The sequence below is a fragment of the Aphelocoma coerulescens genome, chromosome 5 (assembly GCF_041296385.1).
Source record: "Aphelocoma coerulescens isolate FSJ_1873_10779 chromosome 5, UR_Acoe_1.0, whole genome shotgun sequence".
NCBI classification, from domain to species: domain Eukaryota; kingdom Metazoa; phylum Chordata; class Aves; order Passeriformes; family Corvidae; genus Aphelocoma; species Aphelocoma coerulescens.
In genome coordinates, this window is record NC_091019.1 from 37,190,464 (window position 1) to 37,207,063 (window position 16,600).

The 16,600-nt window shown below is 40.2% G+C and overlaps 1 protein-coding gene across 1 annotated transcript; it reads left to right on the forward strand.

Annotated features, from left to right (window-relative positions):
• Nucleotides 1–14,219: 14,219 nt before the first annotated feature.
• Nucleotides 14,220–16,356, forward strand: LOC138110804 (ciliary microtubule associated protein 1A-like). Its single transcript, XM_069015990.1, has 6 exons — nt 14,220–14,498; nt 14,624–14,824; nt 15,047–15,148; nt 15,496–15,617; nt 16,021–16,158; nt 16,261–16,356. Exons 1-6 carry the CDS (start codon nt 14,393–14,395, stop codon nt 16,354–16,356), a joined length of 765 nt encoding a protein of 254 aa, XP_068872091.1. The 5' UTR covers nt 14,220–14,392.
• Nucleotides 16,357–16,600: the final 244 nt, after the last annotated feature.

Here is a 16,600-nt window from a genome sequence, read left to right on the forward strand (position 1 = left end):
CTGTAGCAGGTGCTCCTGCTTCACAGCCTACTACAAACACATACTTTGCTTTATCTGAAGGCACAGAGAAGATATCCCTATTTGAACTTCTTGTCACCACAGAAATCACAAAAGCTGAATCTGTTTTCTAGTAGTTTTTCCGACAGTGAAGGCTCCCTGTTATACAGTAAGCTGTTAGGAGATGTTCTTGTCAAAATTTGTGGAACTATCTGTTATGATATTAAATATCATATTTATAACTTCAGTTGTTAATCACCATCAAGAGTATACTAAATTGTAAAAATAGATTTTAGGGGGAGAGGGAAAAATAGTGTCAGTCATTGGAAATTCCATAGAGTGCAAAACAAAGGGAAAGCAGAACTACAAATGCTCTAAGTTAGACTACCAGGAGAACTTTTATAAATTTACCAAGTGTTAGTACCAGAAAACAGTCTCCAGGAGATTGCTGCACTATTGAACAAATCCACTGCAGGCATTTTACTATTAACCAATAATAAATAAAAAGAGGGAATATGTTATAAACTAACCTAATCATTGTAGGAGAGCAGTCTCCTTGGAAGGAACGCACATACAAAGCAAACTTCTCTCATTTCCTGCTTGCTGAGGAACTGAAGTTAGTGAAATGACCTGGAAAATAGTCCTACCTAGCTTATCCCACAGTGCAATACACCCAGTAAGGGGCATTAGTCCCTGATGATAGGGAAGAACCTGGATATATGTACAGATTCTGTTCTACCATTCTAGATACAATAGAGCAGGAATAGAAAGACCATACTTTCCTTTGGAAAGACAAGCATGTAGCTTGAATGGAAGAAACTTCTAAGTCAGCATGAGAAACATAGTACACCAGAAGTATAATTTCCCATTGTGAAGAGCATGCATTACATTCATCCTTCAATCAGAAGCAATAAATCCAAGTGGGAAACCAGCGAAGCATCAACCTTCCACAGAACCTGTTGTGCATTTTCTACAGCATTTTCATCAGTGTGTGGGATTTTTCACAGCTGCTGCTAAATGATAGTGACCAGTTAAGATGATGTGTAATTTTTGGATTTACAGTGTGAGTATTCAGTGAAGTAAATGCTGTCACTTTCACACACACTTTCACACTATTACATGTCATCCTACATATCATTAGCTTTTCATTTGGTCCACTTCAGAATACAGTGCTTGCCTGGTGTCACCAAAATAAATGTGGCCATGTAAATATGACAGTAACATTTTCTTCACAGAGAACACTTTCAGACTTTCATAATTTACAAGTCACTTCTTAAAACTCTGAGAGAACCAAACTTTCCTGTGATACCCACTTATGTTCTGTTGGTAGTATGAAACCAGAATATAGTATCTATCCACTGGACCATAAAGATTTTTTCAGTAGGGTGCTATCCAGCCCCTTTGAAAGTTCATAATGTCCATAAATCATTCATAACAATACTAATTTAGAGAACCTGAAGGTAGATACCACCATTACCAAGGAAATAATATATGAAGAAAGGTATCCATCTTTTTCATACGTGTTAGCCTTATCCTTAAATGCAAATTACTTATTTTTATTTTCCTAGACCTTCTTCCTTGTGGTCCTCCTATCAGAGATATTTGAGGATATTTTTTTAAGTGGAAGACAGGAAAATTAAAAGCAAATGCTAATATTCAGACTGTTTCTGATCTTTCTTGGTCATAACGCATTTTGGTCCAAATACACAATACTTTCACACCCTCACATCAGTAGATTTGAATCCTTATACTTGTGGATAGAAACTAATATCAGCAATCTAAGCACCGACAAAGTAAAACAATACCTACATTCATCTAAACATATTGTGTGTTACTAAGCCATAACAAATTAGATGGTAAGAAATTATGGATTCTTACAACTACTTTCTCTCATAACATCACACTGTTCTGAGCCCTGTACTTTCTGATAAGTGATGTCACAGAATTGGCTTCCTCACTAAATATTGGATGTTATAGTTAAGAGAAACACAAGTATGGAAAAAAATCCTCACATCACCTGGCATCACCTGGCATATTTTTTGGTCTGTCAGTCATCCTCTCTGAAACATATCTGGTGGTCCTTACCATGTTGCAATATGCAGAGTGACTGCAGTAGCCTCTATCTCTTTAGCATCACTTCTTAAGAACAAATTCTTATTAGCATTCTGCTCCTGAACACGTCAGAAGTCATTAAATGTAGCCAAGCAACTGCATGTAGCTGTCCCTTACTCCATATATTCAGTGTGTGGGTAGGTCTATCCATGTATCAAATTTATGCAACTGTAATATGAATCAATATTATTCTTCATGCATCATCAACAGCAATCTCATAGGCTAGCACAGCCCATGGGTTAGAATAAATTAAGTGATAACTTCCCTGATGAGATGAAATCAAGGTGGATTTCTAGAATTCTGGAAGAACATTATTTTCTAATGGTTAAGGGATATGTTTTCTTCTGCATTGAAAACATAGAGATATGGAGGTGAGAGAATGTGCTGTGATAATTTTGGAGGGCAGTAATAAATTTATTATTAAAATTTTTTTCAGGAAGAAATTTTATGCTTTATTGTAATTACTAGTGGTTGTACAAGGAACCATCCACTGTATTTATGAACTGTGAAAAGTGGGATCAGGTTTTCTAGAACTCCATATACAATGACTTTGTTGAATCAGCTTAATTATGAGGGAGGCCCATCTGAGAGAGAAGGCACACCACAGAACAAAAGGGATCAATTTTTTTCATCTACTATTTGAATTTCATCCTTTCTTCTTTCATCTGTTTTCATCTTATGGAAGCGATTATAAGTGCTAATGAGACATTTGATCTTGCTTCAGGCAGTCATTTTCTGGTTAACACAACAGAGGTATCAAGCATCTATTTTGGTATTATAGGAAGTCAGCAGGCTGGGGTCACATATTCTTTTCTCTTATACCTACCTAGTTGCAGCAATCCTTTTTCTGGTACCTGAAATACTTATTACACTATTTTATTTTTCTGTCGGCACCTCTTATATGAACTCCTTGCCACTAATTTATGTCAGGAAAAAATATGATTCTTACAGGTGTTTCCATTTTAGAAGCCAGTCAGAAGTATTTGAATTTTTTTTTCTTTTGGGAGCTAATTCTAGTCAAGTCGAAAACTACAGTTTAGTTCAAGAAACAAGGGGTGACTGATGAGCAGAAGTAGCATTTGAACCTGGGACCCAGTGAGTACAGTTCAATAAATTGGGGGGTCATTCTAAAGAGAACAATACTGTTTGAAAACATGATTTCTTTCATGTTGACTTAATTCTTCAGAAACCATAACCAAACCTGGCGGTTCTGAGCCATTCATTTCATCAGTCTTATTTATCAAAAGAAAGTCAGAGAATGCTTTTGGGCCTGTGTTCCTCAAGTGCTGATAATTATGTGTATAGACAGCGCTGCTTGTGTTACATAGTACACCCAGTGGAACTGGGAATACTACTGACATATAAGGGAAGCACTTTTGAGAAGACCCAAGGTATGTGTACCAGGAAAACCCCAAATATTTCATCCATTAGTATGAACTTTGTTTTTGAAGAAATAACCCCTGTTAATCACCACTGCTCTTTCATTATGGTACAATCAGTTTCTCATTGCTAACTTGAATGTGGAGCTCTTCTAGTGCCTACTTTCCATAAATTAAAGTTGGTGGCAATTAGCCATTTATAGGAGACAGACTTGTGATATCTTTTCAAGAAATAAACACACGAGAACAGTGAGGCTAATTAGTGGAAATACTTTCCTATAATCCACCTGTTCTAGGTAATACCAATAACTTTTACAAACACTCTTGCTCTGAGACTGAGAGCAAATGCTGCTAAGTATGTCTGTATATGCATAGTCTGGTGGTCAATGAAATGTGCTCCTAAGTCTTATTACAAAGCAGAATAGTATTTGAACATGCCTATTCAGTAGGCAAAAATAAGTTTACGAGATGCCTTCATTTTCTCACACCTAATATTGGAGAAAAACTCTGGGCTTAACTTCACAAATAGTTTTTACTAGAACACTCAGAGCATTCAAAAATTAGGAAAAAACCCTCTGGGCTTTGTTTTTGATATGTGGAAAAAGGGAATAGGCCTAGAGAGAAAAAAATAAGTATCTCTAACTAAATCTTTAAAAGCTGGTGGTTTACCCAGCATTTTCCAGGATTCTTTTTCCCCAAGTCTTTCATTTTAAAAATCACCAAATATTGGTCAAGTCTTTATTTGGGAGCACCTTTTTAAGCACTGGATTTTTAAAAACCTGATTTTAATTCTGTGACTGAACATTGTTGTTTAATTGGATGACTGCGATCTTTAAAATCAGGCTTCTGATGTAACAAATTATAAGCATGAATCTTCCATATGTAATGAACCATTATAATTACTTGATGAGCATTTTGAGTTTCAAAATTTCAAAGAAACTTCAGATTGAAAAAATTAATTCTGATGTAAAAAAATTTTCAAAATCTTTCAAACTTTTCAAAGATCTCTAATGTTATTATTATTTCATTAAATATGTCTGCTAGCAAACATAATATTCCTGGAATAGAAAGACAAAACAAATGTAAAGAAAATCAAAGCATGTTAATAAAGCTGAAATGAAACTGTTCAGAAATCCTGTTTTTTGATTATCATGCAGGAGCATGTAAAACTGAGGACTAGAATGTAGAGCCACTTAGTGTATTCTTATTATACTTTATTATTATGTAGTCCTACTCAAATTAGTAAATACACATGCATACATAATGTTAGCTCCAGTAAAACACATCAATCCTACAAAAAACTTATGCCTTTAGGTAACAATTAGATTAATTAATTTTACTCAGAATGTGACTCCTAAACACAGTTATTGAAAATTATTTTCAGGATCTTGACTCACATGAGCAAATCATTAGGTTTTAGAGTGTTTTTTGAATATGTTAGATTTTGTTAAGTCTACTTAGAAGAGTGTTAGGGAGGAGAAGATACATGTTTTTTAAACTGGATAAGTTTCTCACACATGCTGTCATATTTAGAATACTGTTTCCTGACATAGCACTTTTTTCCTCCTTCAGAATGACTACACATTTCAGTAGTCTTCAAATTCATGGGCACATGTCAGCTTCACCAGCTGCTCATTAGTTTGTGTATTTTAAAGAAGGTAGGCAACTGCGGAAAGCTTGTTTCTTATCGAGTGAATCAAGCGTGCAGTGTGAAGGTAATAATGAGGAAGTATAATGGGTTAAGAGAACTCCCACACTTAATTCCTTCCTGTTAGATGAGCTCCTTCACAAGAGTGTGATCCTTGTAATGTACACATTTATAGCACAGTGTTTCTTATTTTAAAAGAGCTGTGATTCATTGTATGGAGGTGGAGAGAACTGAGAAGCTTTTGCACATTAACAATTTTAGATTAAGAAAAAACCCCTTTTTTTCCTTGCCTTTACATTTTTGGTGGAACTTTATGAGACAGAGTATTTAAGCATGGTGGTTAATTTTATATCAAATTTGATCCTGCCACCAGTTACTTTCTACTTCTGCAGGCTGCTTACTCTGTCACCGAGTATTAGATGTATTACCCACAGACCAGTAATTACATTTGACACATAATTATTATGGTTTTGATGACAAGAAGGCCTTTTCTTTTCCTGCTTTCATAACATATACTCCTGAAAGTTCTGGCTGGCTGAATACAGTTAGTTTAAAAGCACTTGGATTTAAATTGAATCCTGGGACAAAGAAAGAAATGAAAAGAAAGAGCGAGCACATTTGAAAATTCCACAGATGATCTCACACAGTCGATTTTGAAAAGGAAAGAAAGCCTTTAAGTGTTGTTAATGCAAAAGCAGAAAGAGCTGCCGGGCTGCAGCCATGCCAGATCCCCAACAGGAAAGGAGTGCTTTTAAAGTTAATAAACTGAAGGTTTGGAAAAAACGGAGGCTCCTGGCAAGGCCACATAAACTACACAAATGAGTTTCTAATCTTGCCACATGGGCATTTTTCCAACTCTGCACTCTGAGTCACCCCCAGCTGCAGGCCTGGATGAGCAGTTTAATAATCCTTAGCCTTTTTTTTTTTAAAATGATCAGCACCAGAGTATCATGTTTCTGGAGCCTGGAGGCTGTGTGGTATTCAAATAAGATGAGTTCTTGAAATTCCTCCAAACCTACCTGCAGCTGCCTCTCTGCTGAGGTTAGAAAAGCTGGACTTGAAAACTTTTTAATTTGCCTTCATCTTCTTCCTCCCTCATCTCCTCTTGATTTCTCACAGTGCGCATGGGACAAAGCCAGGCTGGGAGGATGCAAAGCATTCTTCCTGTCTTTTTAAAAAGAAATAAAAGTTAACAAGGCATGGATAGGGTAATGTCTATGCTAGGAATCCTTCTCTGGGTATTGAGTGGTTGTGAAGGAAACCTGAGCAGAAAAAAATGACCTGACTTCCTCCTTGGATCCAAGAGCTGAGCATCAGCATCAGGGAAACTCGATGTAAAGGGTATCCCTCCTACTGATGTGAGCTCTTCAATTAGTGCCAAGACAATGATAATCAAATTAACACACTATAAAGTGGCTCTAATTTTAGCCTGGTTTGTTATTGTAAGAGTTCGTAGGGAAGGGTACAGGGAGAGGTGAAGGCTGCTACAAATGACTAATGCTGCATTTCAGCCTCCTAAGCTATATTTAGTGATGTGGGATATAAACATAAGCTTTCAGTACAGTTTTTCCTATTTGGCTTCTGTTTCCTTTCTTCTGTTCCCACTCCTAAAGACAGCTGCTGATAGACAGGTATTTATTGCTGGTGCTGTGTGGAAGGCACACCCAGCTCCCCCAGGGCTGATCCCAGTGTTTTGTGGCTGACTGAACCATTCCTGTGTTTGACCACAGCCCCAACCTGAGCAGGTTGTACTGGGCTCCATGGGCAGCTCCCGTCCCGGGCTGTGCCTTGCTGGGAGCAGCGGGGAAGCTCTGCCCCAGGACTGGGCCAACTACCGACACTCCCCAGGATTCAGTGACTGAACTACCACCACCCTGAGCCTGTAGCCTGTTCAGTGTCACCAGGGTGTCATGGTTGCTTCTCTTTGTCAGTTTTGGCCATTGGATTTGCTTGGGAGCCAAAGTTTGAGTTCATTACCTGCTTGAGGTGGGTTTCATGTACCTTTGTGGCATTCTGTAAATCCTGAATTCTTTTTCTGCAGTGAGTCCACACATATATGTTAAACTGCAATTCTCTGGGGCTGTCAGAATTGCAGACCAGCCTGAGGCATGGCAGTGTGATAAAGTTTTCAGACCCTGTTTAGTTAAGGCTGAAAATCTGGGACCCAGCCAATCTATACCACTCAGGGCTCTTTTCACAGTCCAAAATGATTTGGCTTAAACATTTCCAACTGTGATGAGGTCTCATTTCAGTGATTATACAGTCATTCACTTTTCCACATCAACATCAAAGTCATTAACAACTGAGTATTATTGCATTGGCTGGAATTCAGTTAAAGACTAGAGGGATGTTGCTCTTTATTAAGATAAATCATTGCCTTGGTTATGTCACCCATGAAATAATCAATTTACTGTGTTGGTTAATTTCCTCCCTCTTTGATCTGTGAATTAAATTCAGCAGATCATTGTTCCACACAACTGCAGTGGAAAGGATGCTTTAAAATAAATGCACCACATTTTCTAATGGTACAAGTCTGGTAACTGTGTGAAACAAGACTGCACGTGGCCTGATCTATTTCAACAGTTTCCTTTGAAAGCTTCAGGGGAAAATGAACCAGTAGCAACAATTTGGGTGATACTCCCTCAAAATTCCTGAGGAATGAACCAGAAGAAAGAGAAAAGCTACCAGAACTGATTCTGAGGCCTTCAGAGGAGTTAGGCTAATTGCCAGTGCAAATGCAAATATTTCTGTCAAAGTGGAAGGCTATTTCTTGATAGCCTTCATGAGCCTTACTTACCGAGTTGCTTACCGTAAGGATTTTTTTTTCAAAAATCCTACTCATAACAAGCTGAATATTCCGAAAAAAATAAAACTGCACTGATACTGATTGATATTCTAATCTCCTTTTACACTGAACTATGCATTCTGAAATTAAACTACATGTATAAATAAGTCCACGTTGACTGTGGCAATAACTATGCCTATCAATGAGAAACTGATGATGGGAAACTAAAGCCCAAACCTGACTCTTCATTTTGCAGAATTTCACAGCAGTGTGGGTATTCAAGTCTCACTTTTCCAATGTTCAACTCTGGCTTTCCACAGATTAAATAGTCCTAATTAAAATCAACACAGACTTCCTCAGTATTTCTCTAATGTAAATTCAAATCCATGCCTCTTCTAAACTCTTCTCATGTGTATGTCCTTTAAACTCAAGACCATGATCCATCATGAGCTTTGAAAAATAGGAACAGCATGTGATGTGGTTTTAAGAAATTGATATCAGATTATGTTGTAAAATGTGCCTGATATTCTCCTAATGATAGTATTGCTATGCTGGGCTGTCCAAGGCTAGATACACCTCCTTGGCCAAGTCCACTGCTGCATTTCCCAAACTATTTTGCAACAGTGCCACATCCCCAGTGTTGGGAGTATAAACCCCTCATGTCACAAAAGCTGCTTAATCTTTGAAGGAAGACAGTGTAAAAATTGGATGAATTGCTGTGTTATTGCCCAATCACTCATAATTGTACTGCTGGGGTTACTGTAAAATGGTCAGCATCTAATTTTGTTAGACTTTGAGGTAAATGGCATGTAGGTTTCTGATTGTTGAACCAAGATACAGAATTTCTCCCAAATTTTTACATCTTAAACCTATATTTATATAATCTTCAAGATTCTAGAACATGTATTGGTGACAAGAAATGCTATTATTTTTGAAAGAAAATTAATATGAAAATACTATTGCTAAAATAGTTGAACTAAAATTTCTGACTGAACTAAAAAGAAATCACTTTATTTGCTAACTCAAATTCCCATGACATGACTAAAATATGTTCACTAATTCTCAGGTCAAAGTTACGAATTAGAGCAGTGGATTAAGAAGATATAATACTGTTTCATTATAAGAATAACACCCCCATTTCACTTAAAAACTAATGAAAGCTGATTGAAGATTGCTTTCTGGAGCAATTACTTAGAGTGTTTCTCCTCACATTTAACAAAAATTGTGTGTGATTTCATGAAAGAAAAACAATTTGCATTAACAAATTACTTCAGTGCATTTGAAAGTCATCTTCATGAAAAAAATATACCCCAGCTGAGTATGCAGGAGAATGAACACTGATGAAAGTTCAAAGTTAGAACTATGTAGAAATTCATGGTAAATCATTCAGGATATTCAGAAGATGTGAGGAAGCTTAGTATTGAACAGTTAATTGCAACTGCAGTGAACCTGATTAATGCACATAAAAATCCTATGTAGCTTATGAACCTTCTCACTTAACAATCAAATTACTGTTTTCTAATTAATTGCATTTGTTAATTTCTCCTTGTCAATTGTTTCATATTCATGGTCCTTTTGCCAGTTAGTTTCCTTTTCTAAATGACTCATTCTAAGAGCAGAAAGTGAAAACATTGCTATTCCTCAAGTGTGATTTCTTATTTTGTTGACAAGAATGCATAGTAACTGCAAGTTTCTTCAAGCTGTTGTGGAATATTTATTTTTTAGTTGCCATGAGGTCATACACTTGGAGTTTTTAGATGACAGAAACTCCTGGTGGAGTTTTGAACACATTTAGCTTTTGTAATTATGCTTCAGGCAGTAGTAGGCAAGTCAAACAATCACTGATTGACTTTTATTAACCGATCTGTAAGGCTGATAGGCTCAGGAATGCAACCTATAGACAGATTCTTGAAATACAGCCGAGACAGGAATCTTAGAGAAATTCCAAAAATAGGAGGTAATACTCTCCTTGCAAACTAATTTTTTGCCTTAGATAATATTCTTTACTTTATAAGATATTATTCTTTCTCTGCTTTTGATTTGAGAAGTTCAGTAATAAATATATGAGTATTAAAAAACCCCAAATTACCTATCATAGGCTTAATTTCAAGCCTATGCTATCCTACATGAAAATAAAAAAAAAAATTTTCCACTAAGGTAACTGAAGAATTACAGTTGAAGTGTTAAGTGATGTAAAATGAATGTAATGGTTTCTTTGGTATAAACTAGTCAGAAGCTCTGAAGAAGATGTTGCACAGTGAGACTCCTGATCTGTCCATGGATTATCCCCTTGCTCTGAGGTAAACTGGAGCCAAGCTATACTTGTCATGCATTTCTTTCCTTAGTGAGCAACTCCATTCAGCTCAATAAAGGGTTGAGAGGAAAGGGCCAGAGTTGCACCTTTTTCTAGGCTAGCCACCTGTACAAGGTGGATAGAAACACAGAAACACAACCCGGCTATAGAACACACTCTCCCATCCCATGCTGGTTTTCATAGCTATTGCACATATACCATGATCTCCCTTGAAGGATTAGAGCTGTACATGCCAGTTCCTGATTGCATAAACCATAAATTATGTGATATCATACATTTTGATGCCTGTGGGATCTCGAATTTTTGTTTTAAAAGTTCATTTTTAGTTTATTTAATACAAGGAATTTATTTAATTACTAGAGCTGTAAATCAAATTAATTTCTCCTATGCACATGTAGCTATCATTATATATTCTAAGAAAAAAAATGTAATTAGTGATTTGAGGTTTATGTCTCTTTTATTTTTCATTTTTATGTCAAAGAGCATCAGTCATACTGTTTGGTCCTGCAAGATTTCCATGTATGAGTCCCCAAACTGAAGCACTATTTCTACAGTTTTGAAGGGCTTATAGAGACAGCCTCAGGACCTCTAAATGCATTTACAAACTTGACATCAAACACATTAGTTGAATCAATGTCAATGAAAATACTAAACATTCTTCTTAAAAACAGAGGTACAGCAGGGTCTCATTAGTTTAAGTCTGTGTTCTCTGAACCAAAAAAATGCTCATGATGGGTACTTCTTGCCATTTCCATGTAATTAAACTTTTGAGTAGTATTCCTTGGCTTTGGAGCATTACCGTTAAAGGTCCACAGTGGAGTACCAGAAAAAAGAAAACCAGACAAATTTATCTAAGCATTTTCATTAATTGTTAAGATGACCTTGCCAACGAGAGGTAAAGACTCAAGTTCTGTCCTTAACTGAATCAGAATGGAAACTGCACAGATATGAAAGCCCTCAAATTTTATAGGTATTTAAGCCTCCATCTCTTTTAAAACCAAAAGCTGAAACTAGATCAGACTTAATTGCTGACATTTTAAAATTTATTAATATTAACATTTTAGCTGTCAAAAGAAGGTATCTAGTGTGGCGTACACTAGAGCTCATACAGTTTGATATTTGACTGAACCAGCATGTATTATGCTGGGAGCTCTGGGTACAGCAGGGATTCTCCACATCACTGAAATTATCTCTGAAACATACAGGTAAAATCTGTTACACTAATTTTTGTTTTAATTAAGCCAACTGTGTCATTTCCTAAAGTGCACTGTATAAAGATCTTCTAACATGCAGTGAAAATGTATAGGTATCCAGTTATTTGTGAATAATATATCATACACAGTATTTACTACTGAAGAGTTTAATCAATTTTAATAGACAACTTTTAATTCTGCCATGCTTTTGTGTTGATACAGGCTACAACTTCCAGCAACATTCTTCTATACTCTCACTAAATGCAGATCAATTACAGCATATCCTTTTAAGGAGTTTGAAATATAATATGCTAAGTATATTAAAAATGTGCCAAGTATGTTACTCCCACTGCCAGTTTCAATACTAGTAAATTATCCTGATTTGCAAGCCATTGCCTGTTGCTATTCCCAGACCGTGTGATTAGACCTCTAGCTTTCATTCGTTCTAGGCTCTGGAGCCTACTGATGGCAGCTCTGGGAAACAGCCTTTTGGCTGAGGGCTGTCCCCATCATTTTTTGAATGCTCTGCACAAGGGATGGTTCTTGGGGTTGCTATCAATATGCTCCAGGGTAAATGCCCCTTTCTGTGGGATGCTTCTGGGGGGCTGTTATCATTAGGCTCCATTGTTAACACCTCAAACCCACTGCAAAGCTTTCCTCTGTAGCTGTTATCAGTAGGTTTCAGAGTTAACATACCATCACCCAAGAAGTCTGTTTACTGGAATGGCTGTTTTGTAAGTTTCCAGAGTGAAAACAATGCCCCAAAAGTCTGGAGGAGCTGCTATCAGCAGGCTCCAAAGAATCATCTAAATAAAACTTAATTGATACTTTTGCACTGATACAGGACATGGGAAAGCAGGAGGAAAAAAGAAAATGGATGCAGAAGATTCAGGTGAATGTCACCAAGAACAGAAGAACTGGTTGAGCCTTATCAACTAATGCTGGCATTTCTAATATAATCCAACAAGAAGCACGATTAGCCAGCTGCACCAGTATTGTATTAACTCTTGCCAGCCTTCTCAGTATCTGCTTTACCCACTGTAAGAGAGCAAGCTCATTTATTACTATGTACAATTTTGTTAGTGTATCAAAGACTGCAAGCATTAATAAAAACTGCTGATTATATTGCATGAGTACTTGACCAGTGGGAGAAAATGCCATCTGTGTGTGCCTTTGAAGTTTAAGTGCCCTTCACTATACAAATCAGTTTGTGTTAAAGGACTCTTATCTCTTCTAAACTGGCTTGCCACTCCATTGTTTTACCTCACCCACACCATCCCCATTCAAATCACAGTTTATATGCTTCAGAATGTATTTCCTAACTGGTGCTATATTAACCAGAGCCCATGTAGCGCAGCAATGAAAGAAAAGCCATAAGGGTCTCAAACCATAAAAACTTGGGAGACTGAAAACCTTAAGGGGTCACTAAACAAAGCATGGGTAATGACTGGTATAATTGACAAAGAGTCATGAAATCTGGGGACAAGAAAAACCTGGCGGGAGCACTCATAATGTAGGCATAGACATTCACACACTACTGGCAAAATCAGAATAATGAAACTTAACTCTGTCTAACCCTCCCAGGGAAACCTGAAAAAGTTCATGTGTTCCTGAAGCATCAACCCTGAAAATCCTGGTGACCATGAACTCCCAAAGCAACCTTAAGAAGTGGGCATTAAAGGGAGAAACCTGCTTGAAGACATCAGTAGCATCTGAGGAGTGATGCAAACACTGGGAGCCCTCAAATAGAAAGGTCAGAACAACTGAGTTTATTGATAGCTTTCCTCGCTCTCTCTCTCCCCACTAATAGTAAGATCATAGCACAGAGATCTCGGAAAAACATCAAAAGATACAAAACACAAGCTGGGAATTGGACACTATCAATTCCCCAGCTCACTTCAGGGGATCTCTTATTGTAAATGCCTGCAGACACAGTAAGTGGCAGTTCCAGCTAACTCACAACATTTATTCACCCCCAAAGAAGGCCATTTTTACACTGTTGCTTAAATAATATTAGAAGCTCAATGGTTGAGCCTGGAAAGAAGCTAAGCCACATCAGCTGTTTACTCACTCCTTTCCTCCCAGAGCAGGAATGAATGGAAGGGCCAAAGTAAGAAAAATGTGAAGTTTGAGACAAAGACTGTCTAACTCTCCTGGTTCTTGGGGAGGTTGCTTTTCCCCTCTGGCTAAGTGATGATGTCAAAAGGATTCTCCCCTGGTTTCTAGGGAACAGGGTGGGAATTGGAGTGGGCAGCTCTCAAAGATGCTTCAAGGGAGAAGCCTCTCTCAGCTCTGTGGTCAGCAGTTCAGCCAGACTCAACCCATTTGAAAAAAGCCCTGTGCCCAGGCAGGTCTTTGTGAGGATAAACTGGGGCTGCCCCACGCCGGACTGAGGCAGTTCTGTGGCAGCCCCATGCCCAGCCCCAGAGGAGCCCCACAGGCAATACAGCAGTGCTGCAGCACAAACACCTTAAGGGTCTCAACATCATAATGAACCTCACTCGCCACTGGCTGAGAATGGCCCTTTGAGATGTCACCCAGTGAGGGACGTCAGGGATGATGGATCCACTTAGCAATGGATTATGATGTCACTGAGGAGCTGGCATTCCTCCCTGCATCTCACCCAGGCACTGCCACACTCCAGCTGAGCAGGTTCGCGTGTACACGCGCTGGAGGCTGCCTCCCTGCCAGGCCAGCTCTGCGCTTCTACGCTGCTGCTGGCCAGGCCAACAATTACTCCCTGAGGGCACAGCAGGGCATTTTTGCTGCATCTTTGCTTCTAACTTGCTGCTTCTCCCCCATTCCTCCTTCTCCTCCATCTGCTACTTCTTGCTCTTCACTTTCCTTCACTTTCTTTCATGATGTTAGTTTCACTTTCTTCCTGCTGTGCTTTGTACCAGGGCTGTGTCAGGGAAGCCCCTTGGTAGCTCTCCTGTTTTTCCTGTAATTTCTCTAGCCAGCAGCATGGAGGGACCCTGGGTAGGCACCTGGAGACCTCATCCCCGACGAGGCCCAATCCTTGCAGAGTTCAGCACCCCAGGTCCCAAGTACTGGCTGCCTGGGACAACAGGTAAACCAACTATCATGGGGAGGCAGTGGCAGTGGGAGGCACAGCACACCGCTTGCTTCCACTTAGAAACTTATTTTCACTGCACAGTTGCAGGCACGTGTCCCTTCACAGGCTTTTCTTCCCAGGTCACACGGCTCATGATCCCACCAAACACAGAGCCCCTGCATACACATTTCGAGGGTCCAAATGTCCCGCCACAGACAGCTGCTCACCGGGTCCTCGGTACCTCATCCATTCATCCATCACCAAGATTGGGAAGCATGTGGCTCCATCGCCACTTGTGACATCCCGTCCCAAGACCAAGATTGCGGTCACCCCTGGACCCAGTGAGTAGCATTGCTGCAGCCCTTCTTCCAGGCCAGACAAGCACGCCTTACTCTTGTCCTGGGCCACTGGGGCACAAAACCCTCCACTCATGCCCTGAATGGGGGCTTTGAGAGTTCTGGACAGAAAAGAAACAGCCTGAGCACTGCCTCCTGACCTCTCCTCTTTGGCTTGTGGTGAAGTCCCCAGCTTCACTTCTTCTCTTGCCTCCTTCTCCATCCCAGGTGACTATACCACGGAACATGCTAACAGACACATCTACTATACAGCACCGGTGCAGAGCATGGTGTTCCGGCCCAAGGACTTAAAACCTTTCCAAACGCCAGGTACGGGAACCTGGCCTGACACTTGCAGCCTCCATGTCCTCCTGTGAAGGTCTGCAGCTTCTTCAACAAGCCTAGCAAAAAGCCTAGGCAGCAGGACACAGTGTGCGTTCAGCAAGCTTCTTGCTGTCCCAGAGCACCAACTTCTCCCATCTCGCAGAAGAGCCGGCAGCTCTGGCTTCAGACAGCTGATGCACACCATGTGCAACAGAAGCCAGAAGCACTGGGATGAGGGGCAGGATACCCCTTCTGCTCCTCACAGCCAGCTTGGCAGGCTGACTCTCTCGCACCCAGGCATTGCATCCTTTCCCGCAGGACTCACTGATGCTCTCTTCCTATTCCCTTTCCAGGTCCCGGTACCTACACCCTGCCCAGGATTCTGGGACCCAACACAATTTGTACCCGTGCCAACCCATGCTACTCCATGGTAGGGAAGAGTCAATACATGAGTGCTTTTAGAGACCTGGCAAAGGTGAGCCGTACTTCTCTGTTCTCTCACAGCAGCAGCAGCTCAGCTGCTCTTCTCAGGGCAGAAGGGCCCCAGCGCCTGCCGTATCCCCACCTAACACACTCTTCCTTGCACCTGCAGCAAAGCCCAAGAAGTGGGCTCCCTGCTATTGCCAGCAACACTGACACCTGCAGTTCCTCACTTTTCAACATTAGCAGCTTTGGAGTGGTACAGCTCACTGGCACTAACAACACTAATCTCCCTCTGGGAAATCTACCTGTCTTCCCAAGGAGCTCTCCTTCCCAAGGCTCCACACCTCCCACACTGCTCCTCTGGCCAGCCACCTAAAGCAGCACAGTACTCGTGGGCACCCGGCAAGAATCCACACTGCCTCTTGTACCCACCAACCTCATTGCTTCTCTTGCAGACACCAGGTCCTGCGGCATTTGGCAGGGTGGAAATGGACATCTACAAAACAAGGGCTCCCAAGTACACAATGGGACTAAAAACCAAACTTATTGGCAAGGGTATGTTTCCAGGTCCAGCAGACTACAGCCTGGGAAAGGTAAGGCAGCCCACCCATCAACATGTTATGCTGGACAGCCTTCACTTGAGGACAGCTCTGGAGAACGAGACATTGTCTTTACTTTTTTTCTTCCCTTTCCAGCTGTCGCTGACCAAGGCTCAGGAACCTGCTTACACTTTTGGAGTCCAACATTCTGTCTACAAAGCCTCTTTAATACCTGAAACACATCTTGAATAAACACAGATACCTGCAGAGATCTTTTTCTGTTCCTCCTCTGCGGCAGGGTGGGGTTAGGTGTGCATGGGTGCGGACCATTGGCTCTCACTGTCTCATGCCTTTGCCTCAGTCAAAGCATGGCAAGGTGAGCCTGAGGGGAGAGCAGCGAGGTAACAGCATGAGCCAGGCTGACATCTCCAAGAGCACCATTTCACCTAACCAGAGCAAAAAGCTGTGAAAGCATTCCAGCCCTGCCTTGCACGCT

What these genes read in the sequence shown, in the direction of transcription:
- LOC138110804 (XM_069015990.1), top strand. Translation starts at nt 14,393, where the DNA reads ATGGAGGGACCCTGGGTAGGCACCTGGAGACCTCATCCCCGACGAGGC. An exon ending in CTTTTAGAGACCTGGCAAAG is followed by an intron (nt 15,618 to 16,020) that starts GTGAGCCGTACT and finishes CTTCTCTTGCAG; the next exon opens with ACACCAGGTCCTGCGGCATT. An exon ending in CAGACTACAGCCTGGGAAAG is followed by an intron (nt 16,159 to 16,260) that starts GTAAGGCAGCCC and finishes TTCCCTTTCCAG; the next exon opens with CTGTCGCTGACCAAGGCTCA.